Genomic DNA, 27941 nt, shown 5'->3' on the forward strand with positions numbered 1-27941 from the left:
TTTTGGTGCTCATGCACTCAACAGACCGTCCGGCCGAGTAAACAGACCATGGCCCCATGTATCCTCCTCAGTTGGTCGAATCATAGACATCAGATGGGGGGATCGCGGGTCTACCCAGATCGGTGACCTTTCTCCTTTCGGTATGGTAGGCAATTGAGATGATAGTCTAGTTCCAGGCTTAGAGGATGTACTGAGTACGTGTGGCTGGCTGTTAGTGTGAAGAGGCTGTAAGGTTGTCACTCACTCACTCTCACCTTAACGGTCAGTCACCCGACAATGCGGTGAAATGAGACAAATGCTTACTACCCTTTCTCCTCCATCTGCTCGGGAAAGAAAAAAAAAAACGAACAAGGTCTCGGGGAGGAGGCGAAAAAGATCAGGGCAGAAGCAGGAGCAATATGACCAGAATGCCATCATTCTGCGCGCAATTCGCAGTTAATCATGAAGGGGGGGCGAACCAGCCTACCTACTTGACCAGCAATCACCAACATGAAATAAGTTTTGTAACTACAGTACACAGTAAGTCAGTAGGACATAGTATTGCAATAATATGGTGAATTAGTAGATTGCCTAGCTACCTACGGAGTAGTTTTTCAAGTAAGTCAGTTAGTTACTACTTAACTACTACATGACCACTACAACTGTTACGGTGCTCAAACGGTGGTTCTGGGCCCAGTGGATCTTTTGGTTCCTTTTCTGGCCCATTCTCGATTTTGGTTCTTTTCTCTCTCTCCCCTCCTCTGGCTGCTTGCTCGATTGGCTTGGCTACTATGTCCTGCCTTCGTGGTCGTTTTCTTACTCTGGTTTACTGCTGCTGCTGCTGCTGCTGCTAATACTATACTACACCCCTTCCTCATCGCTCTATCCTCTTCTATCTTATTCCTCTTCCCCTTTCACTTTTTGCCGGCAGCACCATTCATTCCCCTCTCCACGGCTTTCTCTTTTCAGCTTGGGCTCGTCCAAAGTACTCGGTACTATTCTGGTACGGGAGTCGGTGTTGCGACCCCATCCATTGGTTCGTTCCAGGAAGAGATCGGGTGCACAGTCCGGAATCTGGTCAGCTTTCTTTCTCATATACCCGAAACAATCTGGACCCCAGGCCGTCTTTGGGCCTATTCTTCCAAGTTGCCTTCTTCCTCACTCTCGCTCTTTCTACTATCTCTCTTCCCGCGCTCTTTGCTCTTTGCTCTTCCCCAACCTTTTCCTTTTCTTTCACCACTGCACTTGACACTACTTGACTCAACCCAACTCTACCGCAACTGCGAATCGCGCGGTGACATTTTCACTGGAAGGGCATCTATCTGGGGCTTGCTGCTGCTGTACCTGCCAGGTGTGGATGGCTGCAGACCTATCGACTGTATCCATCACCAGTCACCAGAAGATCTCCGCGGGCCTGCGTTCATTTTACTTCTTATGTCGGGCCTCGTCTCACGCCGGGATCAGCAGCAACTGAGAGCTTTGCGCCGCCGTTTATCTGCGCGAACCCCAGGCTGACGTCATTCGAGCTGCAGTGGTTCAACTCCTCTTTCTTTCTTTTTTTTTTTCCCGCCCCCTCCCTCTCCCCTTCTTTTCACATTCCCGCCGCAGCGCAATGATCCACACTTGTTCGGTAATCATACCGTCTGACACCTGGTAATTGTCTGGTAACAAGACCGCCGTCTCGATCACCCAAACCAACCCACCCACCCAGCCGGCCTTACACCTCCGCCACAATGAAAGAGTCCCTCTACGATCGTATCTGGCGTCGAGAATCGGGGGCATTTTCCCACTTGGCTGGCATTCATGACCTTTATGGCTCTCCGGAATGGGTCCAGGACCTTGATATTGTAAACGAGCTTGGTGGTCACTCTGGTTGTGTCAATGCTTTGAGGTATGTATCTCTCTCTACCTTATCTATCGATCCTCTTTCCATCTTTCGCCCGGAACTCTCGGCTGGTTCTGAGCTAGTATATGTCTTGTATCCCCCCTTACCACCTCCGTTATTATTATTATCATTATCATTTATTACCCCTAGTCTATGCAGCATGACGTTCCCGCCCTTCTGACAGAGAACAGCTGGTCGCGGTCTGGCCGCCTGCTGGCTTCGGGTTCGGATGATCAGCACTTGAACATCTACGCCTACCAACCTGACTCCTCAGCAGCTCCCTTTGCGCTCAGCACCACCATCGACACCGGCCATACAGCCAATATCTTTTCCGTCAAGTTTATGCCACATTCCAATGATCGAACCCTAGTCTCGTGCGCCGGGGACTCCCAGGTCCGAGTCTTCGACATTGAGTATTCCAATAGCAATGGGCATCTGGCTGGAAATTCGACCTTTGCTTCATCGGCAAGAAGTCGACGCTTTCAGAACTTCTTCAATACCTCTCACTATTTGAGCCCGATAACCACCAATGCAAAAGTTTATCGTAGCCATGCCGACCGGGTCAAGCGCATTGTTACTGAGTCGTCTCCGCATCTCTTTCTGACCTGTTCGGAGGACGGAGAAGTTCGCCAATGGGATTTGCGACAGCCCTCATCGGCCTATCCCAAACCTCTGGGGGGTCAGGGCTACATGGCTTTTCGATCGGGACAGGATCACGATGATTCTAATGTGCCCCCTCCGCTGATTTCGTACAAGAAATACCGCCTGGACCTCAACACCATCTCATGCTCTCCTAGTCAACCACATTATATCGCGTTGGGCGGTGCTCATCTACATTGCTTCCTTCATGATCGGCGTATGTTGGGTCGGGACCTCATCGCTGAGAGGGGCGCATTAAGTACTTCTCCTGGGAGTAGTAGCCAAGGAGCAGATATTTTGGATGACGCGACGAAGTGCGTTCGCCGGTTCGCGCCCGATGGGCAGGATCGCATGAAGACTCGGGACGACGGCCATATTACAGCCTGCAAGATCAGTGACGCGAATCCGAATGAGATGGTGGTCAGCTGGTCGGGCGACCACATCTACAGCTTTGATCTCATCCGCAGCGCAGATGCGAGAGAAGCGAGATCGCGGCAATCATCAGTGCGCGCAACACCTGCACCACGGAAACGTCGATATAGCAAAAACCGCAAGCGAAAGCGACACAATGGCACGTCAATGTCATCCGACTCGAGTGGAAACCAGCCTCCCTCGCGACGTCGACCCAGAGACCGTCAGGATGAAGGCGAGTTAGCATTTCGCGTGCGCTATGGCAATGGAGAGTCAGAGGACATTCCTATCCCATCTCTGACGCAGCGTCGGGCTGAGGTCTCGGAAAGCTTACTCGAGCAATCGAGGCTGGCAGTGCTCAGTGACGCTCAAAGACTCAGCATGCGTATCGCTAAAGAACTAGTCAAGCTTCGCAAAGCACTTTTCTCGCTCGATACGTCAGCGCGTGAAGAACTTGAATTAGCCAGTGCAACAGATCTGGCACCATTTGGCGAGTCCTTTTCCACGGCATTGGGCCACGCGTCCATCTGTCTGCCGCAGATGAGTGAGGTCATGCGCACATGGGGCTATCCACTCAATCCTTCTTCAGATATGGTGCGCTTTCAGCAAACTCTGCGTCGTAACCGGGAATCCGCCTGGAGCTTTGTTCAGGCTGCAGGAACGATAGCTCGAGCTCTAGGAGGCGAGCTTCAGAATGCGCCTGGGGACGTGGACACCGAGATGGAGCAATTCCAACAATTATCGCCGCTGAAAGTTGAATACGCGCCCGATCGCAGAGAGCAATTTGGTTATGACTTCATCAAGGCTATCATACTATATGTGGAAGGAGGTCGAGAAGCTCTGCTGTCAGGCTTCAAGCGTGGTCCCATTCGTCGGGACACTCTCAGCAGGTTTCCTATCTCTGAAGCCGCGGATGACCGTGCGATTGAGTCAACCCTCATTCCTTATCTTCAGCGGCTAGCGGGAGAGGCCCCGGTGGTGAATGTTGATGCATCTAGGTTCGAACACGACGAGGCCCGTGTTCTTTTCGCGACGCAACGCGAAGCGGTAGCCGCCTTCGCCACCGCGATCAGATCGCCAGCTCAAAGCCCGGTTGACGGCGGAGCATCGAACGGGGCCACGCACGGCGGGGCAGCTTACAGGGCAAACTCTAACGAGACACCTACTCATGCCCTCGATTTGTTTCAGCTTACACAGTTCTGGGTGTTGAAGGTGGCTCGCGGCATACTCATGGAGAGCGGGACCGGCGTCAACTATGCTTTTGTTAACCGAGCCTTCGGTGGCTTTCGGGCCACGGTGACGCCTGGCTCTGAATCAGATATGGATCCGGAGAGGTCACAGAACGACCTGGAAACAAACATGGAAGAGGAACCTATCCGCGATGTACGGTTGAAAATACTCCGGGGCCAGCAACTCAGCAGAGAAGAATCCGATGACTGTACCAGCGAAGCGACCGAGTCAGTGTCGTCTCTACAGGGCATCCCAAGCTTTCCGGGGTGGTTGGACATGGGTACTGAAACCGAGAATGACTCGGAGGATGAAGAGGGCGGACTTGATGATGATGAGGACGATGATGAAAACGAGATTGACGACGACGACAATGATGATGAGGAGGAAGAGGATGAGGAGGATGAGTTTGACCTGGACTCCGATAGTCCAGTGAACGACAGCGATGACGACTCGGAGGCTGAAAGTCGCATGTTCAGGGAGTACGGGCTGCACCCCAGACAAAGAGAGTATGTGCACCTGGATGTTCCTTGTTCCTCACATACGCGCGTGTATCGCGGTCACTGCAATGTCAAGACAGTCAAAGATGTCAATTTCTACGGGTTGGACGATGAGTTTGTCGTTAGTGGAAGCGACTCGGGCCATATTTTTATTTGGGATCGGAAAACATGCAAGCTAGTCAACATACTAGAAGGCGACAGTGAGGTCGTCAATGTTGTCCAGGGTAGGTTTGCCGAAGATAGCAACCGTTGAAGCTTAGTGGTTAACGATCCTATGCAGGACATCCCTATGAGCCTACTATAGCCGCTTCCGGGATTGACAACACCATCAAGATTTTCTCACCCGACCGCCGTGCTCAGGATGATGCGCGCCGTGGAATCAACATCCTTGATCCTGATAACCCCGCCAATACGCTTGGGCCTAATGTGAGAGGGATTGGGGGGTTGGCCACTCGCAAACGCTTACATGACAGTTATCGAATCATGAATCAGAATGATGTTGATCGACAAGGCGGGATGAGCGAGGCGTCGATCACCGTACGTGCATTTCCTCGCGTCGGAGTGACCCTCATGCTGATACTTGTGCAGAGACATATGCTAGCCCGTCTGGCTACCACTTTGCGGGACCAACAGTACAATGTGGAGCCTGGTGGGGAAGGGGAACATGCTACCCTGGTTTTGGATGAGAACAGCTGTCATGTAAGTGAGAATAGTGTTGGCCGGATCGAACAGGAATTGATAGTTATGATGCCTGCAGGTGATGTGAATCGGTGGGTCTTGCCTAACTCTATGTCTCGGCCTACACGGTGGCCTCGAACCGGTCAGTTGGCTGGCGACATTTTCCTCCCCCTCTCTGTCTCCCTCGCTCTCTCTCTGGTCTTTTCTTCAAGTCTGATCCCCCTATCATCGTCTTACTTGGTATACGCAGTATTGTTGCCATGCAGCCTTTCGCAGCATGTAGCTTGGCTGTCAACATGCGTTCCATTACTGGAGATATTTCGGTACGAAAAGCAGTTAAAAACAAAAAATCACATCATCCTCTCCGAAGATACTTCAAGGATATGAAGTAGATCTCGTACAACGCATTAAGGCATTTAGTTCCATGTAAGTCACTCCTGTAGGCTCGCTCTATCTCCACGTGACCAGGACCTTATCGCTTCCCCGCATTTTCGGTCCCTCATCCTAAATTTTTCCTCCCCTTCGCCTCGCGAAATTGAGCGAACAGATCAGGATTCTCCTACAGTCAAAGATGCAAGCCCTGCAGGAACGAGCTGATACAACAACGAGGCTCTACGAAGAACCTCACAATCCACACCTTTACTATGAGCGAGGTCTCGTGCATGAGAAACTGGGATTTCCCGATCTAGCGTCGGCCGATGCGTACCGCGCACTATCTCTCCTCGACTCGGTCGTTGACCCGGACGGCAGCGAATTCCACGCTCGACGCAGGATTCAAGATTCTCCGGAGACCACAGAGTCAAAGGCTCGCGAAAGTAGCGACGACGACGACGACGACGATGATGATGACCAGTTCACTCCACTTACGCAGTCCGAATACGATGCCCTCATTCACCCCGTCTATGCCTTATTAGTCCGCTCTCTCGTCAGCTGTGGCTGCTTCCGTGACGCCTATGAATTCTGTGCACGGGGATTGAGTAGTATTGGTAGCACTAGCGACAACCAGATCGCCTCAGACCGTGAAGCCCACGCCACCTTAGCGGCACAACTGGCGAAATTGCAACGGGAGTTCGCCCGCCGACGCAACCTCCCTTCCTCTACCACGGAGATTGTGATTGACGATCCCAGCGTCCTGCCGGCGCAGGGACTTGCCCGCCGCGTTCTCTACCCCTGGAACACGCACGAACCCGACCGCAAATCCCCCGAGACTCTGGCCCTCCTGAACGAGAAGTTACGGACGGTGGCGCCCAAGTGCGAGGTCCGGGCTGTCGCGTTACCGGCGCTGCACTCTATCACGACCGCCACCAAGCCGAACCCCTCCTCCTCCTCCTCCGAACAAGACCAAGAACAAGAGCAGCAAGAAGAAGTCAGCATCCAACTGGGCCTCTTCGCCAAGGAAGACATCCACCCCGGCGAAACCATCCTCCGCGAAAACTCGCTGTTGACCGCTACCAACCGCCTCCACGACGACCTGTGCGACGCCTGCAATGGCCCGCTCCCCGAGCTCTCGGCCGACGACCCGCCCGTGGCGTGCGCCAACGGCTGCGACGACACGATCTTCTGCTCGCTGGCCTGCCACGACCAAGCCCAGCAGGTCTACCACGGGGCCGTGTGCGGGCTGATGGAGAATCTCGAGTCCATCGGCAAGGACATCCCCGACCCGAAGGACAAGGCCGACTACCTGTATCTGCTGCTGCTGGGGCGGGCGCTGGCGATGGCGGCGACGCAGGAGGTGCATCCGCTGGAGTTGGGGGAGGTGAAGTTCATCTGGGGCGATTTCGTGAATTTTGACATTGACCTGCTGGATCACGGCGATACTGCTGCTGCTGCTGCTGCTACTGAAGATGGCACCCTCCCCTTCTCCTTCCAGCTCAACATTCTCCAGCCCATGCGCCTCCTCGAGGAGATGGAGATCGACCCTTACGCCAACCTCCGCCACTACGACACCTGGGTCCTCAACACCCTGTACGCCAAGTTCCGGGGCACCGCCTCCGGCCGCCTCTCCACCTGGGACGGCGGGCCCGAGCTCTGCGCCGTCCACCCCCTCTGGTGTCTGGCCAACCACTCGTGCGACCCCAATGTCCGCTGGGAGTGGGGCGGCGAGATCACCTTCGTCGCCCGGGCGGAGGCCGAGCGCGCCGCGTGGAATCTGCCCTCCGGTGCAATCAACTCTGAGGCGGAGGCGGAGGCCGCGCCCAAGTGCAGGCGGGTCGGAGCGGGGATCAAGAAGGACGAGGAGATCCTGAACCATTACTGTGATATCGGGCTGGGGGTCAAGGATCGTCGGGAGTGGGCCCGCGGCGCCCTGGGCGGGTTCTGTCTGTGTGAGCGGTGTCGGTTGGAGGCCGGGGAGATGTGATGTCCTATTTTTCGTGTCTTGTGCATTGCGTGTACATGTGATGGGGTGGTAGGAAGGGCGAGGGGTCCCTGTGCTTTATAGATTGCGGTGATTAGAGATCGATTTGAGATACCCCGGGTGGTGAGATATATACATACACAACAAGCTAAATATATTTAAGTGGGCAGGACAGCTGGCAGAGCTATTTAGCTGCCGTACGTTTGGTTTGCTGTATGTTTGTCCTATGCAGAAAGTCTGAATGAATTAATCATATCTTAGAGAGAGTATTGAACATAACCAAGGCCTGGATGTTTTGTCTTGTGGATCGCTTCAAACTAGATACAACTATAGGGAATGCCCCCTGATGATATAACCTTAAACCCATCCCGTCCCGATTCATCCCATAACAAACACAACAGCCGCGAAATGAAAATCACATTTTGGAGTCTGCCCTAGTGACCCTTTGAGCAAGGATTTCACTCATCGATGTATGTATGCACTACTAGTCACGGGCTCGGCGGGGTGGAGTCTGCGAGGGCGATGCACGGCGGCGCACGGGCGACCGCGAAGGGGACCGTGAATCCGAGTACCGTCTCCGACCTCCTCCTCCGGCCCGCGGTGGTGGTGCCGGCGAGCGGGACGCGCTCGCGTCGCGACCCCGACGGATGGGCGCAGGCGGCCGCCGCGCCGACACCGACACCGACACAGACCGGGTCCGAGACCGAGACCGAGACCGAGACCGAGACCGAGACCGCGAGACGCTCCTGGCAACCCGCCTGCGGGGAGGAGAAGGCGATCGTGCTTCGGAATACCGGCGGGCCCCAGCACGGGCGGGGGGCGCGCCGCGGCGCGCAGGGGGCGGGCTCACGGACCGAGGGGGCGATCGGCTGTAACTGCGATCGCGGCGAGGGGGCGCTGGACCGCTGCCGCCCTGTTTGCGGGGTGGCGTGACCGAGCGGGATAGGGAACGGGCTCGTCGAGTTGGGTAGGGACTCACACTCCGACGAGGGGAGCGGGAATCGTAGGAGCGATCCCGGCCCCGGCGAGGAGGGGGGCTCCGCGACACGGATGAGCGTTTGCGGGGCACAGGCGATCGCGACCGAGACCGGCTGTATGAGACTGAACGGCGGCGGTTCTTGGAGACCGGCGAGCGAGACCGCGACGGCGTGTAGCTGTCGCTTCGGCGGGACGAGCCCGACACAGAGCGGCTGTAGGACCGGCCCCGACTGACGGAGCGTCTGCGGCCGCGGCTCGGCGAAGGGGAGCGGGAGTAGGAGTAGGAGCGGGAGCGGGAGCGGGAGCGGGGCGAGCAAGTCGAGCAGCTGGTGGGGTGCGATGAGACGGAATCCCCGTCGGACTCGTCGCCTCCATCGCGTTGAGGCAAGGCAGGGATGGTGGGCTTGGGCAGGTTCTTCAGATGCTCGCGCATGTCTTCCGTCAAAATACCCATACCGATACTGGTGAAGTAGTTGATCGAGAAGCGGGTGTTGCGTGGGTTGTCCGTCGGGAACATACCCTCGAAGCTGGGGCGCAGAATCTCGTCGCGCATGCGTTCTTGCAGTTTGGGCAACCCCATATGCTCGGCCAGGTCCTGGAACAAGATCTTGATGAAAATACGGCTACTGGACGTCGTTTCTTCTTCATTCATGTGAATGATGGACATCACATGCCACCCGATGGCATCGGTGCTGATCATGTGACCGAAGAAGCGGGCGATGTTGCGAAGTCGGTTGGTTTCGTATCGGTGGATCGTGTCGTAGTATTTGGCAAATGAGGTCTCAAAGAGGTCGGACCAGAAGCGGTTGATCTTGGCGAATCTCTCACCGATCAAGCCGTAGAATTTGGAATAGGTGCGCTCCTGGGAGCAGCACTCGATGACCATCGATGGAAGCTCGGACTCGAGACCCGTGGGTAGGGAGATCTTCATCAGCTTGTGGCAACATTCCTCGAAATCTATACTGGACATGATAGTCAGGTAAATCGTTCTCCGGAGGTTGACAAGGTCTGCGTTGGTTTGATCCTTGATGTCCATCTTCCGCTCTTCTTCCGACTCTTCATCCGAGCTGTCATCATCCTCGTCCTCATCCTCGTCCTCTTCATCATCGCTGCCTTCTCCTAGGATATCCGCCTTCAGCTTCTTGTAGGCCTCTTCGTGCTCCTCCCATTGCGCATCGTACTTGAAAATGTTCAGACCGTCCTGGGTCTCGATCTCATCGTCAAGACCAAGCTGGTGTGTGATCTGATCTTCTTCTTCAATAAGATCCAACTCCTCCTTGATCGCCGGGTTGTCCTTGTATCTGTCCTTGCGAACCTGGAACAGCACCTCGATCATATACTGCACACGCTTATCGATATCCGCCTCGTGAAGAATATTGCGGAATTGATCGAACACCGCGAGCGCAATGGGCCCGCTCATCTCCTCCAGATGCTGGCCAACTTCCCGTGTAAGTCCAACCGCAATCTCAACACTGTCGTCCGTCGGCTTGTGGAGCAAGAGAAGGAGGATCTGGGCAGCCAGCATCTCGTGGGCAACCTGCTGGTTGCACAGATGGGCGATGAAGGTGGTAGAGGATATGCAGACAGCCTTGTCGTTTCGTTTGAAGGCCTTGCGGAACTGTACGATCAGCCGGTTGAGCAGGAGCTCTCCGACCTGCGGCAGCTTTGTGTTGACGATGGCAGCCATGGCAGCGTAGATGGGCGTGAAGGGCAAACTGGCAGCCTGAGCTTTCATGATGCTCCTGCAGAACAGACCGCGGCCGCGCACCAGGTTCTCACCGAACAGCTCCGGGACAATATGCTTGATGTTGGAAACGTTGACCTTGTTGATCAGACCATTGATCGACTTCTTCAAAGCCTCCCATGCCATCCGCTGATATTCCTTGCTGGTCTTATCGGTAATCTGTGCCTGCAGCGCACGGAGTCGAGCGGGAGGAATGTAGGTACCGCCCGACCGCATGTTCAAAAGCTTCTCATACTCGGCTTTGGCAGCCGCCTGCTTCTCCTCTTCCGTCATCGGCTTCCTCGCGGCCGCTTCCTGTTTCTCATGCTGTCGAACGCGCTCCGCAAGCTGACGCTCTCGTTCGATGGCGCGCTCCGGGTCGATGCGCGGCGCCTCGAGGCCGCCATCGTGCGAGTCACCTGGTGGCGAGCGGCGACGGTTGGGTGAAGGAGATCGAGAGGGAGGTGAGCGTTTGCGAGATGCTGAAGGTTGGGAAGAGTAGGAGGCGTCTGGCGGCGGAGTCGGCACTCGCACCGCAGACTGCAACACAACGGGATCCGTCATCCTTCGTTCGAGGTCAAAATCCAGGATTGCCCTGACAGTGGTGGTGAACCCGCGGGATAACACAACGTTGGTCGGAGCTCTCGTGATGGGCGGCGGCGAAAGAAGGGAAAGGAAGTCTTAGCGCGGCCCCCGTCGCGATCACGTGAGCGCGGTTGGAGCCAGGCTGGCGCCCGGCCGCGGGCTTGTCTCCCAGTCTCTCTGCCATGCGATTAGGAGCCCATCCTCATTTATCCGTCATCCTTCTGCGTTTCTCGGTCTCCCTTCATACACCCTCGCGGCTCCTTAATTGATCATCATTATGGTATGTGATGCGTGGTTCTACATCTGCTGAGCAATTCATGAGATGGCAGTCACTTACACTGAGCAGCTGGGCACTCTTGTCGGATCCGCCATGCTTCTGGTCGCGACCGCGATCTTCCTTTACTATACCACGTGGACTCTGTTGATGGTATGCTTGCTTCCTCTCCCTCCTCACAGCATAGCTTTGCATAATTGCTGACAACTCGTTAGCCCTTTGTTGATCCCGGCCACCCTCTCCACGACCTCTTCCCTCCGCGTGTTTGGGCCATCCGTATCCCCGTCTTTCTCACTCTGCTTGGTTCCGCTGTGGTCGGTACCTTCATAGGCATTGTGATGATCAACAGCAACAAGAAGAAGGCTGCCAAGGCACAGGCAGCTGCTGCGAAGAAGAAGACTTGAGATCTGATATCGTGGGACTGGAGACTACGTGGCATTAATTGTATTCGGTTGTACTTATATTCTCCGCGATGTTGGCAATACAATTTGAATTAGAGTGGAGTTTTGCCCTAGGGCTTGCGCTCCAGGCAGGCTTCATGGTAGGCTTCATGGTTAGTTCTCTCCAAAATAGAGCCATGGGTGGTGAAAGGCCAATGCAAGCTATTTGCGAGGGGGGGGGGTAGTCCCATACTGGATGCTAGCCCACAGCTGGTCATCTCAGTCTGGGGCAAGTGGTGAGCACATTGTGGGGATCCTGTAACCGAGTAATTGTTTGCCATGGAGTTGCGTAGTGCTGCTCAGGCCTAGGGAGCTTTGAAGTCAACGCGTTAGCCCAACATTTGTAGCTCTTTTGCCCGTATACCATGCATAAAAAGTGGAGCCAAGTGAACTATTATCACGTGCTCAAAGCTGGGGTTCTTTATAACGGCACGTCAATAAAATACAATAGAATGCAATCACCGTATCTCGACTTGCTGAACTTAATCCCCCGATACGTTGAGTGCAATCGCCAACCGTGACTTCGTGGCCAGGTCCCCAGCCTTACGGGTCTAGACATCAGGGCAGAAACATTGCACTACCTTTCAAGGTAGGTCTAGATGCCATCCATGAACAGGGCTGTAGAATGGCATAAGCACCAAACAAAGCAAGGCAACCTCAAGCCTGCACCGATGAAACATGCTTAGCTCAATTAGCTCGTACAGTCCGTTGTTACTGGTCTCATAGACTCCTTGTAACATTAGTCTCGCAGTGTATCGGTCATAACCATGCAGTATTGCAGGCATCCTGACTCCGCATTGGCCCAGAAGCGGGAAGGTTCTTATGATAGAGCAGCATGATGTGGGCTCATCTCAACACAACCTTGCTGGACAGCCCGTTGTCTTTGTTACTTTACGGCTGGATACTATCTGCGTATATCGAAGCATCCTCTCGGGCAGCTAACAGGGGGGTTTGCTGTGATTATCACTCAACTGACGCCAAAAGACTTGATAAAAAACAGTAAGATTGGGCCGAGGGGTCGACAACAGTCTATAATCTACCGCGCTTATATTAACCCCGAGATCGCCTGATATATGTGGGATTGGAGTCCCTCATATTAGGCAAACAGATCCGTCAAGATTGAGTGAGCTACAGCGGAGCTCAGATCGCTGGCTCATGTCCGAGACTTCCATCTCGAGGGCAAACGAGTATGGGCTGCAGTGGAAACTGTCAAGGCGTTGTCAAATCGCGAAAGAACACCGTATGACTGACTCCGCTTCATGAACATGTTGGTAAACAACCTATCGCAGAACCCGCTGTCCCACAAGGTCAAAGAAAGACGGACTCTGTCATTATGAGCGGTGGATGATCTGAGGACCCAATTGGTATATGAAACAGATATTCATTGTACTGCTCCGTACGTGGGCTCAAAACGCATGGAACAACCTTTTTCAGAGGCTCTTGTGGCCATTGGATAAATCCCAATGTTGACACCAATGACTGAAAGGGCACGCCATCAGATGACTTGGATCTCGTTACTAAGCCGGAGAATGAATGCTCTGAAACGCACGAATGCAAACTGCTGCCCGAGGCAAGTCTGGCAACAAAATGGCATCATTGTTGAACGATAACATTTTCATCCTCAGTTTAAATGAGATTCCGACTTCCCTGCCAGCCCAGCTGCATTCCTCAGGTCCCCCTGCAAGCCAACCGCGTGGTAATGGAAGTAGCACCGATGACGAGCAGTGCGATCATTCGACGAAGAGAGATCCTTGGATACGGCAGGTCACAGGTGAGGCGCTGCTGGCTTCCCAGGGATTCAGGAGAGACCTGCCCAAAGAGGGTGTGGGTAATGTCATGTTGACATTTCGAGAGACATTGGTCATATCTCAAGTTATATGAGAGCGAACACCGGGGAATGGGCAGCCACCACGTAAGATTTCAGTCACAGCCCTGTGAGGGATTGAGAGAGAGGAGGGGGACGTGCCAATGACCGACGGGGGCCTTACAGATGATGGCAGTGCAGCAGCTTAGCTTGGAGGCGGGGTCCCCGTGACTTGAAGGGCGAAGGGTCAATGACCCGACCGCCTTTTCAAGTTCTTCCCCACCCCCCGCGGAATAGTTGGGCCCGACCGGGGAATGCCCCTCACCATACTCAGCCACCAGCCACCAGCTGAAGTCCAATACCTCAAGAGTCTCAAGTCCCTCTCATGCGGATCCACTGGAACCTGGAAGATAAGGGGGATACAGGCAAGGACTGTTCCAGTCCATCCATGGTCAACAACACATGCACAGGTGGTGATGGCTATTTGGCTGCATCATTCGCCATCTATCACGTGACTCCGAGGGACCCGCGTTTCGGCGCGTCGGGCTTGCAGTGTTTGTCGGGTTTGCAAAGGGCGCAATGCATTGATTATTACCCCTCATGCGGGCGTTGCACTGGGGAGGACCACTGGGGAGGACCACTGGAGTCCGATCCGTGTATCTATTGATTGTCCTGCTTCATACCGGTACAGTGGGGAAAGGTGTATGGATCAACAGAATACTGTACGGTATGGTAATTGCAGATCATTGACTAACCACAAGGAGAACCCGATCAGGCAGCCAGATAGGTGAGAGTGAGAGAGAGGTTGAGATTGGCAGAGAATCCAGTACGCTATCGATAAAGTGGAATCTCTCTGAGAGGTCTCCCGGGTTCCTTCGTGACTTGACCAGCTTGCGTCATGTTAGGACGGTCATACCTAGACTTTCAATCTTTAGTAGTGTATACATGCCTACGAACTAATAACCAATGATCATTTGCTCCGCGTCATGTGGTGAGTCGGTCGGGAACCTTACGGACAGACTGAGTGTAGCTAGTGTACTAGGTACAGTACTAGGTACAGTACACTATGTATGTACGTAGTTACCGGCAGTAAACTATAGTAACTACCACTTTGGTAGACTTTGGTAGTTACTGATAGGAGATAAGTTTACTAACCATGGAGATGTCATCCATGCTCCTGACCCTGACCCGGTTCCCCTCCCCCTCCTTTCCCTCCTCCTCCCTATTTCCCTTCCCTCCGGATGATAACATCTTCTCTTCCTCATTCTACCTACTGTGATATCATTGCTACTTGTCTACCACTTGCTTCAGCCTCATATTTAACATAACTTCGATATCGTGGACAGACGGTTACAGCTGTGCTGCCGAGCTGTCCTGTATCTCAGATCTACTATCTACCGGTGTATCAGTGAACGGGTCCCCGCTCTAGATACGTTGCTGGTCGCGGCTTGTCGTTGCAGCTGCGACAACCCGACACGCTTCTTACGCGTCTTTGACCTCGAGTACATTTGCATCCGATACACTTCCTTCGTAAGTAGTCTCCTGAAGCGCTTGAACATTCCTGTCTGTCGATGAGTCATGAGTCATGCTGATAAGCGTTTGTTGACCTTCGCAGCGTTGCCTCCCAAAGGCTTTCTCTACCACCCTCCAGACCCGGCCTGAGCGCGTTTTTCGTTGCAGGTCAACCATATTGTCAGACCCGTTCTCAGACCTTGCTAAGGCCTCTGAGAGCGGTCACCTTCTCCAAACATACTGCCTCTTAGCAGGCAGACTCTCCATTTGAATGCCACCGGCAGCTTCGGACGATTTGTTTCGCCAGCAGAGCCGGTCCCCAGGCGACACCATTCCTCCCGAAGATAATACCCGCTTGAATCTGGAGCATGAACTCGGGGGGAAGAGCAAGAAGAAAGGAAAAAGCGGATCAAAGGCCAAGGCTAAAGCGGCGAAAGCAGCGGCCAAGTCCTCACCGGGCGACCTGTAAGTCCGACATTATCAAGCATAAGTTACTGTACCGCATGAAACAAAGCTAACAATGTATCGACCTTGTGGTCTACGCTACAGAGAGGAACTCTCACCACCTCTGCTGGCAGAGCCGTCGTCTTGTCCAAATCCTACATTAAAGCCTCCGACTAGTCACAATATCGTGTCCCCCGTTCTCGACGCCCTGGACTCTTTGGGAGATTCCCCGGAGAATGATGTCACCTACCGGACGGATACCTGGGCCAAGTCTATCCCTTTCGGCAAAAGCCCCCCTACTGACGTGACAGATGGTGAATTTGCTAGCGGATCACCGTTTGGGTTTCTCACAAGTCACGATAAAGGCGGGTTCAGCCAGCCTTCATCGGCCTCGCCTTCCAGCAGGACAAGGCCTCTAAGCTATGGACATGGTTACTCTACTAGTAATACGTCCAGGCAGCCGTCTGCAGACCGGCACAAGAGCAACCCTGTCAGCAGCCCATTCAACAACCAGATACCCTTGCCCCATTTGCCACAGGCCCACTTTTACGGCGCACCAGATATCGAGTTACCCGTGTCGTCTGCACAAAGTAGGCCGATCAGTGATGGGGGCTACTCTTTCTGTGCCTTTGATACAATTTTGAGCCAGTGGTTCAAGGCGTCTAGGATAGGGAGCAACGTCCTTCTTGTCGGTACAGACGGTGCTCTAGATATTCTTGCCATAGAAGATCAGAAGACTCGCCTGGTGGGCAAGCTAACGGGCCTGAATGGTCGGGTGATCGAGGCCAAGTTGCTGACCAGTACCTCGGCGAATGACCCTAACTCCGCATCCAGACCACATATTGCCGTCATCACTCATGGGCCCTGTTCTGTACCCGATGATGAGGGCCACGCCTCCTCTACCGGGTCCGAAACAAACGAGATCCCAGCTGGTCGACCGTCAATCTCTGGTGGTCGTATCATCAAGGACGAATTGAAATATTATCAAACAAGAGCCGATGTCTATTCTCTTAGAAATGGAGAGCACATTACAACGCTTCTGACGACACCACCGGTCCAGTGCTTTGGCAATATTCCAGGAATGCCGTCGTTGGCCCCGCCGCCTGTGGGCAACCTGAAGCTTTATGCTAGTGGCAGTTACGTTGTTGTGGCATCCGGGTCGAGTGGAGAAGTCTACACTTACGGCATAGGCAGGTATCAGTGTCTCGGCAAGATGTGGACGAGTATCCAGACAAAAGACTCTCGACGGTACTCGACCTCCTCTAGTTCCACTGATCCAGATGGTTCGCAGTCCGACTCACCTCACGGACCTCCCAACCATGACAGTCCAATCATATCTCTCAGAGGAAGGTGGCTGGCCACGGTCCCGCCATCTACCACTTACAGAGCATCTCTTCGTGCAACGGTTCCTGCACCTCTCCTACAGAGAAAGACTATTGGACTTGAGACTCGTAGCCCGCCGTCCCGGCCAGTAATAACATGCGCTACTGACGTCGGCGAGGGTGAGAGCTTCTTTGGCAAAGTCGCCCGAGGCGTGACACAAGAGCTTATGCGTGGTGCTCGCTGGATGGGTGATCAGGGACTGCAAGCTTGGAACAATTACTGGAACAAAGAACAGGCACAAAGCGGTTCAACACGTCGATCCCCCAGCCTGATGGATTTTCCATCGCAGGGCTACAACATCTTCCCCCCCACGCACTCTCAGGAAACCCAGACCGCATCCCCTGCGGAGCCGGATCTAGTTTCAGTGACGGACTTGCAAAGACTAGAAGAGGTCACCGAGACAAAGAACGCTTTGTTCGGTTCCATGACAACATTTCAAGTGCCCAATGGCTGTAGCTTTCTTTCCTTCTCTCCCAATGGCTTGATGTTGCTTACGGTGAGTAAGAAGGGAGACGTTCAGTATGTTTGGGATCTTCTGCAGGCGAAGTATTGCCGGGCAGGGGCTCTACTCTCCGACGACCCCACATCTGCGCAACCGAGCGTGCGGCAGGTCGCAAGGTTTTCGCGGTTGACAGCATCTCGCATCATCGACGTGGTATGGTGTCCTCCATCCGGCGACAAACTCGCAATTATCACCAGTAAGCCCACGGTGCATGTGTTCGACCTGCCACGATCCGCCTTCCAGTGGCCTCCTTTCCGTCGAGCTAGACCACAGCCTACCAAGGCCCCTACCAATGATCTTCCAGCTGAGGAGCTCTCTGACCGGGCGGCCGCCGCAAATCCCTTGTCAGCAGCCTTCAAAATGGTTGGAGGTAAGACACAACCCATCCTCGCCGCAGTAAGGGGCCGTGCACCATCGACTGGTGCGGCCTTCAACTCGATGGGTGGATTCACGATTCCTTCTACTGCCGGTGTTAGTGGCAAGGCCGTTGCCGCTGGTCTGAGCAAATCAATGGGAGCTGCCGCGACCGGCACGGTCAAAACGGTCAATACATTTCGACATGGTGGTGAGCATCGCCTGCATCTGTCCGGGATCTCCCGTGACCCGGTTGCATCCCGTGTAACCTGGGTAACCAGCAAAGGCCTGCCCTTCCTGGGGCTTCTAGATGGAGGGTTCTTCCGCCTATATCGAATTAAGCGCTCGGTGTCCGCCAATCGGAATCGGCAGCTGCAGTCAGCGATTGGAGAAAAGGCATTGGAATTTCGACTACCTCCAATTCTGCAGACACCTTGCGGCCCTCTGACCGTTGGGACTCTCGGAGCAGAAACCAACGTCTGGGCTACACTGGCTTTGCCCTCTTCCACTGCCCGTCCCCCAGCGTCATCGAAGCTCATGTCTCAGCCCCTCTCGCAGGCAGAAATTGAGACCAACACACCATATCAGCCTTTCCACACCGACCAGAGGGTAAACCTTTTTGTTTATTCCGAAACGAATGACGCAGAAACATCGGTCCCGACTGGTCAGTGGGTCTTTGGAGGCTCTTTGCCGACGTCTAAGCTCCACGTCCGTCCCTTCAGCTCCCACAGTGAAGACGATGAAGACGACATGATGCAGGAGCACCACCAGGGCTTCGGTGGGGAGATGGAAAATTTGATCAGCCTCGGGAACAGTACCGGAAACGTTGAAGAAGTGGTAATCACAACTCGCCGGAAGAAGAAAGCAACTTCAGCCTTGGCCTCGGGCAATGGAGTTGACGACGGATTCTTCGAGGATGACTGTGAAGTCCTGGATTTTGCGCGAGACCGGGTCTGACATCAAAATTGGCCGAACATCATATTTTGGAGAGGCATCTTCATGATTGGACTAATCTACAAGTATCTAGACATTACATTGGAATGGGCGTTGGCGTGTTTGGGATTTTGATTTCCACTCTTCTCCGCTTTTACTAATGCCCATTGCATATTACCCTATAGCATTACCATCCACGCCTGCACCAGAGTCAACGATCCTTTGCTGCTCAGGGGATATGAACAATCTGGATGGCAGGACCATTGAACAAAGTCGGGCGCTGGATTCAATCATTGCATCCATATGAACGCATGCTGCTCTTCTTCCGGCGCCCTGTCTGCTCCTCTCGCGAGGTAACACTGCATTATGAATTGTGTTTCATACTCAATACTGTACTTCAAATCAAATAGATAAGAACTCTGTTCGGGCACTGACTTTTGTATACGTGTTGCAAGCGGCGATCGACTGTACCTGAAGAGTTTTTATTTTGTGTTGATACTTTTGAGGTCGTTTCATGGAATGACAAACCTTAATCATCCTTGTACCTGAAGAATGCGGGGGAAGCTCGTGTGGAGAGATGTGTAAGTAGTCACCAAATCAACCACCTATGATGAGTGGCAACACTATCACAGCAGTGGAGTCGAGCTGTGTGTAGACCCATTCATGATCGACACCGACTAAACCGATCCACTGCAGATTGGGATACCCGTGACGCTACAGCCACCTGCCTGCCTACCTGCACTTGTGGTCATCGCTCGTCATTTGTGAACTGTCCATACTTTTCACCCGCCTGGTCTTCCTGCTGTGCAGGAAGTGATGAAGTCATGATGGGGTTGGGACTACAGCACAGCACAGCACCTGATTCTTGGAGGCTAATGGGTAGGCGTTCGACCTTTTCCCACCTGGAAATAAACATCGTTATGGTACAAAGAACGGTATTTATATAGGGAAAGGCAAGATAGGACAAACTGCGACACAGATATGATTGTTATACAATAATACTAGTAGTTCTTGCTAAGTGAAGCGCTTGTGGGTAGTATTAGTGACAGACAAATCAAGGTAGTAAGCTATTATGACAACATCAATGAAGTGTGTGTGCAAGAGTAGAAGTAAAAAAGCAAAGGCTGTGTGTGTGTGAAGTGTGATATCCCATTAGCGTGCAACAAAGAACTGTGATTCATGTTTCCCTTCCTGCCCGCCCTCATTCATTCAATTTCCCATATGTACTGAGACAAAAACGTTTGTGTGTGCCGTTTGATTAGATTTAGGCTTGTGTGATATCTCGTCCCGTCTATTTACAGAACGGGGGAGATTTACAGAGCCCAGGCGGCGAGCACGAAGCCCAGGAGACCAACGGTGGAGACACCCATCTTCAGCTGAGTGATGGCGGCCGAGTTGGAGGTCTCGCTGGAGGAGGCGCCGGTGCTGGTGGCGGTGCTGGTCGAGTCCGAGGAGCCGGACTCTGTTTTGAGGTTGTTAGTGTCATGGGTTCAGGTAATGCGGCGATGCCACCAGGGAAGATAAAGAGCGGGGAAGATGGATAACGCACTGCTGGAACCGGTGGAGGAGGACTTGCTGCCGCTGCCGGTTGTGGTGGTACCATCGTTGGAGCTGGCGGTGCTGGCGGAGGAGCCGGCGGTGGCAGTAGCGCTGGACCAAAAGTAGCTGCTCACGCAACGGCTCTGGCAGCTGGCGTAGGCGTCGGTGTCGCTGGTGGACCCGTTACCCTGGGGGCAGGCGGCAACGCAGCTGGTGGTGTCGTTGGCCTGAGAGTCGTTGGGGCACGGGACATTGTAGCACTTGGCAATGCAGCAGATGTCGCTCGAGGCGCCTGTATAGTGGATTAGAATGTGGTGGTCTTATGGCTTGGTTCTGCAATCAAGGATGACGGGAGGATGATGGTTATAGAGGTAGGTAGATGCGCATAAATGGCGATGGGAGGTAGAAGGAGATGGTTCGAGTAGAGATGTATACGTACAGGACTCGGCGCACTTGGCCTGAGCAGTGAGACTGGCAGTCGCGGTGGCAGCGGTGGCAGTGGAGGTGGAGTTGGTGTCCTGGGCCACGGCGAGCACCAGGAGTGAGGAGAGAGCGAGAGCGCTGTTGAACTTCATCTTGACGGTTGAGCTGATTGATGTAGAGACAGACGTTAAGTGTACTTTTTGAGAGCCCGAAAGAAGCGAGTAACGAGCGAGCGCAAAGTATGGAATAACGAAAGACTATTGAGGAGGAAGAGAAGGAGAAAGAGAGGAAAAGAAGAGGAGAGAGAGGAAGAGGAAGAAGAAGAAGAAGAAGAAGATAGAAGTACTCCGTAATTTGTTTGAGAAAGTAGGCAAAAAAGGAAAAACAAAACAGTGGCGGGAAATTGAATCTAGTGCCTGTTCAGTTAATTCGATTGATTCATTCATTCATTCATTCACCAGCAACTCAAGTGATTAGCGGGGTTTCAGCCAGTGGTTGGCCTCCTTTGCATCCAGTGGCACGACTCTTTTAGCAACAACCTGGTTAAGATGCGCTGTTCGGCCTCACCCGATTTGCCAACTACCTGACAGACGGATTCACTGATTCACTGATTCACTGATTGACTGAACTGATTAGTCCTGCTCAGTCCTGCGCACCCTTACATTACTGGCAATTTCGACGGCCCCATGCTTGCTTCTCACCCCCCCCCTCCCCCCAAGTCTGTCTTTTTGCTTGTCCTTACTATCTGAAATAAATCCACAAAAATTCTTCTTTCAAATAATTGACTGACCTCTTGATAGAAAGACTAGATTCAGTGACGGAAGTGGCCCCGAATCCGCGAACAGATCTAAAAGAAGTCCGACTCAAAACTCCACTTCGAGTCCACTTTTCCCTCACTCAAAGTCAAAGGAGACACTTTCCCGGTGAAGCGCGAAGGGTGAACAGACCCTTGGGAAATCTGGGGACTCCAAGCAGCTCCAAGAGGGATCGGCCCCAAAAATAACCCTGGAGTGGCACTACCGTCGCTATTAGTCTGACTTTAGCCCTCCTTAGTCTCGTTCTGCGTCCACCCATCGCTCAAAGCTCTTATCCGCCTTCTTCGCTGGCTGCTCCACACCCAGGGAGAAAACTGGGCGCTGATAAGCCCGGCTCGCTCTTCGCTTGGCTAATTCAAGCCAGAACAATGAGCTGATTGATTGCTCGTGGCAGTGGCAGTGGCAGTGGCAGTGAGTAAAGGTCATGCGGAAAGGTCTGTCAAATCTCTCTGGAGTGCAGAGTGCAGCCTGCAGCCTGCATAGTGCAGAGATCCTAATAATAATCTTACAGTGTAGTCTCCTGACGAGCAACCACAAGACTGCTCACAAAAGAAAAGGGCGCTTGCTCGGAACCATGAAGGTCATGGGTGATTAAAGTTCCGTGGCTGCAACACTACGGATCGCTCCTGGTCTCCATTACCCCAAAACCCCCAGATTGATTGGAGCTGCCGTCCCTCATCCCTACAGAATATTGAACCCGGTGTTACACCACAGGATCTTCAGGTGCTGCCTGACCAAGTTATCAAATCCTGAGTTTCCCCGGACATGGCACACTCTCACGCATCAACGTTTCGATCTTCTACTCCGTATGCTTCTAAGTGTGGTGGCAATTGGAAAGTGCCAAAGTACTCGGTACAGCGTGACTAGTTAGCTTGGTCTGACTTAATGACTTAGTACTGAAAGTTCCAAGGCAACTAACTGCCTTGTCCGCCATTGTGGCTCGTGCTTTTCTTATCTTCTTGTTTTGTGTTGTTTGTGGTTGTTTTAGTGAGCACGCTAAATGGATAATCCACCCCAAGTTGGCTCCCTTGATTCAATAATATAGCCCAGAACATGAATGTGAAATTGTGAAGACACAATGGAAGTTTCTGGCATTCAGTAGATAATAGATTATTGTAAAAACCATCTATCCCACTCGTGGCCATCGCTTGTGGTCAAAGAGACTGGCGAAGTTCCACAACATGAGTGGGTTGTGTATATGCGACCTCGGTCAAGTGGATCTGACTCTGATGACAGTCCAAGAGCACAATGGCCAGAGCACCTCACAAGTGGTATCTTAACACGGTTTGCCTCAGAACAAGATGAGGTTTTCGTCTTCAGAGCTGAGTCTTTCCGCTGAATTGAAATTGAGCGGAGGACGAGCGGTTACGCCAAATTAGGAAATCATGAGGATTTCATGACTAAGCCAACATGTGATTGCGATCCGACGCGTCGCGTCATGAACATGGCCAGCGCAAACCTGCAGCGGCTTTGATTCCCAACGAACCACGTTGGGTTCGATATGTCTGACCTGGAAGGGGGCTCTTCCGACTATCATGATGATGATCTCGGGGATTTCGTTGTTGACGATGACTCTGATGCCGCAGCCACGCCGACCGAACGGAGTTCTCCCAGGCCGGCCAAGCGCCGTCGCCTGAAAGCCAACAAGCAGAACCTATCACTGCGAAAGAATCAACATGACCGACGTGACACGCGAGAGACCTCACATTATTCTAGCGAAGGCGAGGACAAGGAGCTACACTCTCCAGAGCGATCATCACATTACTTCCGTGATTCCGAGGAGCCGGAGGCGTATTCCAAGTATAAACTGTTCGTGCCCAAGAACAGAAATGTTCAGGAGAACATCTTCGTCACCCAACTCACGCAACCTCAATCGCCTCCAGAGATGATCCGAGGCCCGCGATGGAAGAAGCCGGACCCAGAGTTACCTCCCCCGATGAACGTTCCGGCAACACACGCAGTGAGCGGAAGAGGCGAGTGTGATGGGACAAATGATGAATTTGACGACGATGACGCCCTAAAGGCGGCCATTGAGGCTTCGTTGCAATCTTTCGAAGAAGAAAGCTCCAAAGAGTCTCACAAGACAGCTTCTGATCACTTGAGGCCTCCACCGTTGGATTGCTTTTCGAGTGAACAGACAGGCGAAGCCATGGATATTCCCGCAGAATTTCTAGACGATATACCGGACGATGCCTTTGACTCCGATCTATCCTTGTCTCCTCCTCCCCCAACTCATGGTCGACCGGTATCAGGCGCTTTTACGCAGAGCGCAAATCGTCCATTGGGTGTTCGGCAGACGACTTTATTTGACATGGCAGTCCGGAGTCCAGCAAACCAGCCCCCGCGTGGCGAGCAGGTCATGTCACCACCCGAGAAGGTCGAGCCCCCGACGCAACACAAATTAAACCAGGAAGCTTTGGATACATGGGTCTATCCTACCAATCTGGGGAAAACCAGAGATTACCAGTTCAACATCGCCCAGAAAGGATTATTCCATAATCTGCTCGTTGCGCTGCCCACTGGTCTAGGTAAAACGTTCATTGCAGCCACCATCATGTTGAATTGGCTACGATGGACCAAAGACGCCCAGATCGTATTTGTCGCGCCTACAAAACCGCTAGTCGCTCAACAGATAGACGCATGCTTTCAAATCGCCGGAGTTCCACGATCCCAGACCACAATGCTCACCGGCGAAGCTGCCCCTGGCATCAGAGCTCAGGAATGGAAGGCGAAACGCGTTTTCTTCATGACCCCTCAGACCTTAGTCAACGATCTCAAGACCGGGATTGCAGATCCTAAGCGTGTCGTTTTGCTTGTTGTAGACGAGGCGCATCGCGCCACAGGAGGGTATGCCTACGTGGAAGTTGTGAAATTTCTTCGACGCTACAATCAAAGTTTCCGTGTCCTCGCTTTAACTGCAACGCCTGGCTCTACAGTGGAAGCTGTCCAGGCAGTGATTGATGGGCTGGATATCTCCCGAGTTGAGATCCGCACAGAACAATCCCTCGACATCCGGGAATATGTTCATGCAAAGGATATAGAAGTGCAAACATTCCAGAGTTCCGAGGAAATGGTTCTGTGCATGGATCTATTGACGAAGACACTCCAACCTTTAGTTGACCAGCTTCGGAGTCTCAATGCTTACTGGGGCCGTGATCCTATGGGACTTACTGCATTCGGATTGACAAAGGCCAGACAGCAGTGGATGATGTCGGACGTTGGTCGGAATGCACATTTCGGGTTGAAGGGCAAAGTAAATGCGATCTTCACCGTTCTTGCCAGCCTTGCCCATGGGATTGACCTCTTAAAATATCACGGAATCACTCCGTTTTACCGCCACCTTGCGCATTTTCAGTCCAATACTGATGGGCAGAAGGGTGGCAAGTATCAACGACAAGTTGTTCAGGATGAGAGCTTCAAGAAACTTATGAACCATTTGCAACCGTGGACTAAGAACCCAGAATTCATTGGCCATCCCAAGCTGGAATACTTGAAGCAGGTTGTCTTGAACCATTTCATGGACGCGGGTGAAGGTGCGGGTACAGGCGAGGACCAGGCGAAACCAGCAACTAGAGTGATGATCTTCGTGCATTTCCGAGACAGCGCCGAAGAGGTAACGCGAGTCCTCAAAAGGTACGAGCCGATGATCCGGCCCCATGTTTTTGTTGGACAGAGTAGCGCCAAGGGCTCAGAAGGAATGAATCAGAAAACTCAACTCGACATTGTGCAGAAGTTCAAGAACGGCACTTATAACACAATCATTGCAACTTCGATTGGTGAGGAAGGGTTGGATATCGGCGAGGTCGACCTGATCGTCTGTTACGACTCGTCCGCGTCACCAATTCGCATGCTTCAACGCATGGGACGTACCGGTCGAAAGCGAGCGGGTAACATTGTGTTGCTTCTGATGCAAGGCAAGGAGGAAGAGTCCTATATTAAGGCAAAGGACAACTACGAGAAGATGCAGCAGATGATTGCTAGCGGCACCCGATTTACTTTCCATGAAGACCAGTCCCCTCGTATCCTTCCCTCGGGGATCCGGCCTGTAGCTGATAAACGGGCGATTGAAATACCCGAGGAGAATACTGTGCGAGAGCTGCCTGAGCCCAAGAGAAAAGGTCGACCTCCAAAGAGGCCACCCAAAAAATTCCACATGCCGGATAATGTGGAAACAGGCTTCACGAAGGCGTCCAGCTTGGCTGAAGGCGGCAAGCGTAGGGAAGCAAAGAAAAGTAAGGCTCGCACGCCTACTCCAGAGCCCGTTGATCTCCCCGCGCTCGAAGATGTCCTGCTTACTCCAGCGCAGCAAAACGAGCTTGATGTTCATTACAGCAAGGCAGGACAATCCGATGCACCGTCAATCTGCAATCCTCGAACTGACGCTTTCCCGCGCCTTCAGCTCGCTCCTCGGCCTACTAAAGCAGTACAACACGGGTCTCTGACTCGCCGCATGATCGGGACTCTGCAGAAAATGGATCGAGTCTCCGCGGACTGCGAGCAGCAATACAGGCGTGTCCTAGCGCTGAGTCCGGACAGATACGAAGATATCCCGGGCACCACCGGCGACATGAGCAGCCGTGATTGTGGTGCCAGGCGCACACAGCGCACAGTGTCTGATTTTGTTCTCCCCATGAAACGCAAGACCAATGGGGAAAGGGATGGCTCGAATCAACCGCCGAGGAGTTTGGAGAACCAGCTCTCCGCTGTAGATTCAGCAGCAGACGATTCATTATTCTGCTCACAAATGACGGAGGACATGGGTGAAGACTTTCCTGACATGTCTACACTTTTGGACAGAAGACAGAAGCGTTGAGAAAAAGCGGCGGAGCCGCCAATTCGTCATGAGCGATGATAGCGTTGATTGATGGTGGACTTTTCTATTTGGTTAAGTGCCAGTCCGCATTGGATGCCGCTTTTCGACAGGACATAGCCTTCGATTGGTAGAAGAGGTTGGCCTGCCTTCTTTTCCCCTGAACATCCGTTGTATGGGGCCACGGAGAGCTCAGTGACGAATACCATACTGCCTCTCTCGACCATGAACTTGATGCCAGCTTTAGCTTGCATATCGGGATGCCCTACATCAGTCTATGGCCTTCCCACATATCACGTTTAGCCGAGCGAGTTTCCACCCGAATTGAATATTGAAGAGAGTTCACAGCACCATAAATTGGAAGCTACAGAAAGTCTCAAGGAAGCTGATTGGTCTAGTCTGGTTTTCCAATTTGCTATGTTCGGGGCCTTTACGTTCATACGAAGCCGTCTTACCAGAAACCAGAAGCCCTTTTACTGCAGTGTCTACCAGGCGAGAAGTGGAGAGCGACATTCCATACGGCTACCTAACTTGCCTGTGGTGGTGTTATCAGTGGAGATAGCCCGGTGCGATACTCTAGTGTAGCTGAGTCGTCTACACACTCCTCTGGGCAGGTCACTTTGACCCTGAGTATGTACTTAATAGGCACAGATAGATATTTCAAGGAATGATACTGGTTCGACTTCCACTTGCCTATCTTGGCCTTGATCACTTCTGTGATGCTTATTCCGCATCAGTAAGCTGCTATCATTGAAGAGCCAGAAAAGGACAGGTGCCTCTCTTAAAGCAAGGCGTCTTCCTATAATGACCTTGAACTTATAGTAGCAGACCTTTGTTGAGGCTCTTTTCAAGCAAGAACAAGGCAAGTCCAGGTATATACTTGACTCGAGTGATCAGGGGCAGGCCTTAATCGACCCGCTTTCTCCAACCAGCCGCGCTACACCGCTTACAGTAATCCACCGTCACTCCGTCTCCCCACCTCCCCCGGGGCTGGAAAGGTAAGGTAACTGGGAAGTAAACAGCAACCTAAACACTACAGTTTGATTTCAGCAACCCTTCACAATCATGGCTGATGCGCAATTTGATAGTGCGCTGTAAGTGTGTCCTGGCCGAACCCTTCACTTAACACTTCACCATCCTCCAAATCTCTCAAACAAGCTCCCCTCTCTGTCCGCATCGGCGAAGGTCAACCCCTCGCCGTGCAACCCCGCTTGCAGCATCCCGCTGACCACCAGCATCGTGCTGCTTTTAGGGACCTCCTCCGGCGCCTCAACCCCCGCGACACCAAGCAGAACTTACAGGCAATCACCACCATTGTCCCTGACCTGACCGAAGATCTCTTGTCGTCCGTTGATCAGCCCCTGGAGATCCGCCGCTGCCCCAAGACAAACCGGGATTACTTGCTCTGCGACTACAACCGGGATGGCGACAGCTACCGGTCACCCTGGAGCAACGAATTCGACCCCCCTCTCGATGACGGAACAGTGCCCAGTGAGCGGGTGAGAAAGCTCGAGGTTGCTGCCAACGAGGCCTTCGATGTCTATCGGGAGCTATACTACGAGGGCGGCGTGGGGAGTGTGTACTTCTGGGATTTGGACGATGGGTTTGCGGGCGTGATTCTGCTCAAGAAAGGTGCGTTGGCTTCTATCTCCGAACTGAAAGATCGGAGGGCTCGTGGAGCTTGGTTGCAGGAAGTGGGCGTTTAAATGCTGGTTGGGCTCGTTGCTAACGCGATGTGGTTTGGCAA

The 27941-nt window shown here is 53.0% G+C and overlaps 7 protein-coding genes across 7 annotated transcripts; 5 read left to right on the plus strand and 2 right to left on the minus strand.

Annotated features, from left to right (window-relative positions):
• Positions 1–1712: 1712 nt before the first annotated feature.
• BO82DRAFT_369277 (WD40 repeat-like protein) lies at positions 1713–7678 on the plus strand (the record flags this gene model as incomplete). Its single annotated transcript, XM_025637160.1, has 7 exons — positions 1713–1870; positions 2056–4865; positions 4922–5178; positions 5230–5340; positions 5532–5642; positions 5740–5745; positions 5867–7678. 7 exons carry the CDS (start codon positions 1713–1715, stop codon positions 7676–7678), a joined length of 5265 nt encoding a protein of 1754 aa, XP_025486709.1.
• A 228-nt stretch (positions 7679–7906) lies between these two features.
• BO82DRAFT_436554 (MIF4G-domain-containing protein) lies at positions 7907–10940 on the minus strand (the record flags this gene model as incomplete). Its single annotated transcript, XM_025641123.1, has 2 exons — positions 7907–8829; positions 8889–10940. 2 exons carry the CDS (start codon positions 10938–10940, stop codon positions 8164–8166), a joined length of 2718 nt encoding a protein of 905 aa, XP_025486710.1. The 3' UTR covers positions 7907–8163.
• Positions 10941–11150: 210 nt separating this feature from the next.
• Positions 11151–11672, plus strand: BO82DRAFT_321603 (dolichol phosphate-mannose biosynthesis regulatory protein). The gene is made up of 3 exons (XM_025632739.1): positions 11151–11241; positions 11308–11388; positions 11451–11672. Exons 1-3 carry the CDS (start codon positions 11239–11241, stop codon positions 11637–11639), a joined length of 273 nt encoding a protein of 90 aa, XP_025486711.1. The 5' UTR covers positions 11151–11238; the 3' UTR covers positions 11640–11672.
• A 3247-nt stretch (positions 11673–14919) lies between these two features.
• BO82DRAFT_359037 (uncharacterized protein) lies at positions 14920–15472 on the plus strand. Its single transcript, XM_025636461.1, has one exon. The coding sequence runs from the start codon at positions 15263–15265 to the stop codon at positions 15458–15460; it is 198 nt and encodes a 65-aa protein (XP_025486712.1). The 5' UTR covers positions 14920–15262; the 3' UTR covers positions 15461–15472.
• On the plus strand, positions 15341–18745 carry BO82DRAFT_203483 (uncharacterized protein). Its single transcript, XM_025630627.1, has one exon. The coding sequence runs from the start codon at positions 15512–15514 to the stop codon at positions 18629–18631; it is 3120 nt and encodes a 1039-aa protein (XP_025486713.1). The 5' UTR covers positions 15341–15511; the 3' UTR covers positions 18632–18745.
• Positions 18746–19430: 685 nt separating this feature from the next.
• Positions 19431–21003, minus strand: BO82DRAFT_396056 (uncharacterized protein). Its single transcript, XM_025638819.1, has 3 exons — positions 20586–21003; positions 20157–20438; positions 19431–20069 (listed from the first exon to the last, which is right to left on the minus strand). Exons 1-3 carry the CDS (start codon positions 20719–20721, stop codon positions 19921–19923), a joined length of 567 nt encoding a protein of 188 aa, XP_025486714.1. The 5' UTR covers positions 20722–21003; the 3' UTR covers positions 19431–19920.
• A 1815-nt stretch (positions 21004–22818) lies between these two features.
• Positions 22819–27900, plus strand: mph1 (3'-5' DNA helicase; the record flags this gene model as incomplete). The annotated part of the gene is made up of 5 exons (XM_025638297.1): positions 22819–23669; positions 23703–23761; positions 23795–23812; positions 23852–25910; positions 27353–27900. Exons 1-5 carry the CDS (start codon positions 22886–22888, stop codon positions 27898–27900), a joined length of 3468 nt encoding a protein of 1155 aa, XP_025486715.1. The 5' UTR covers positions 22819–22885.
• Between the last annotated feature and the right edge of the window lie 41 nt (positions 27901–27941).

This window comes from Aspergillus uvarum (genome assembly GCF_003184745.1).
Source record: "Aspergillus uvarum CBS 121591 unplaced genomic scaffold BO82scaffold_83, whole genome shotgun sequence".
NCBI lineage: Eukaryota > Fungi > Ascomycota > Eurotiomycetes > Eurotiales > Aspergillaceae > Aspergillus > Aspergillus uvarum.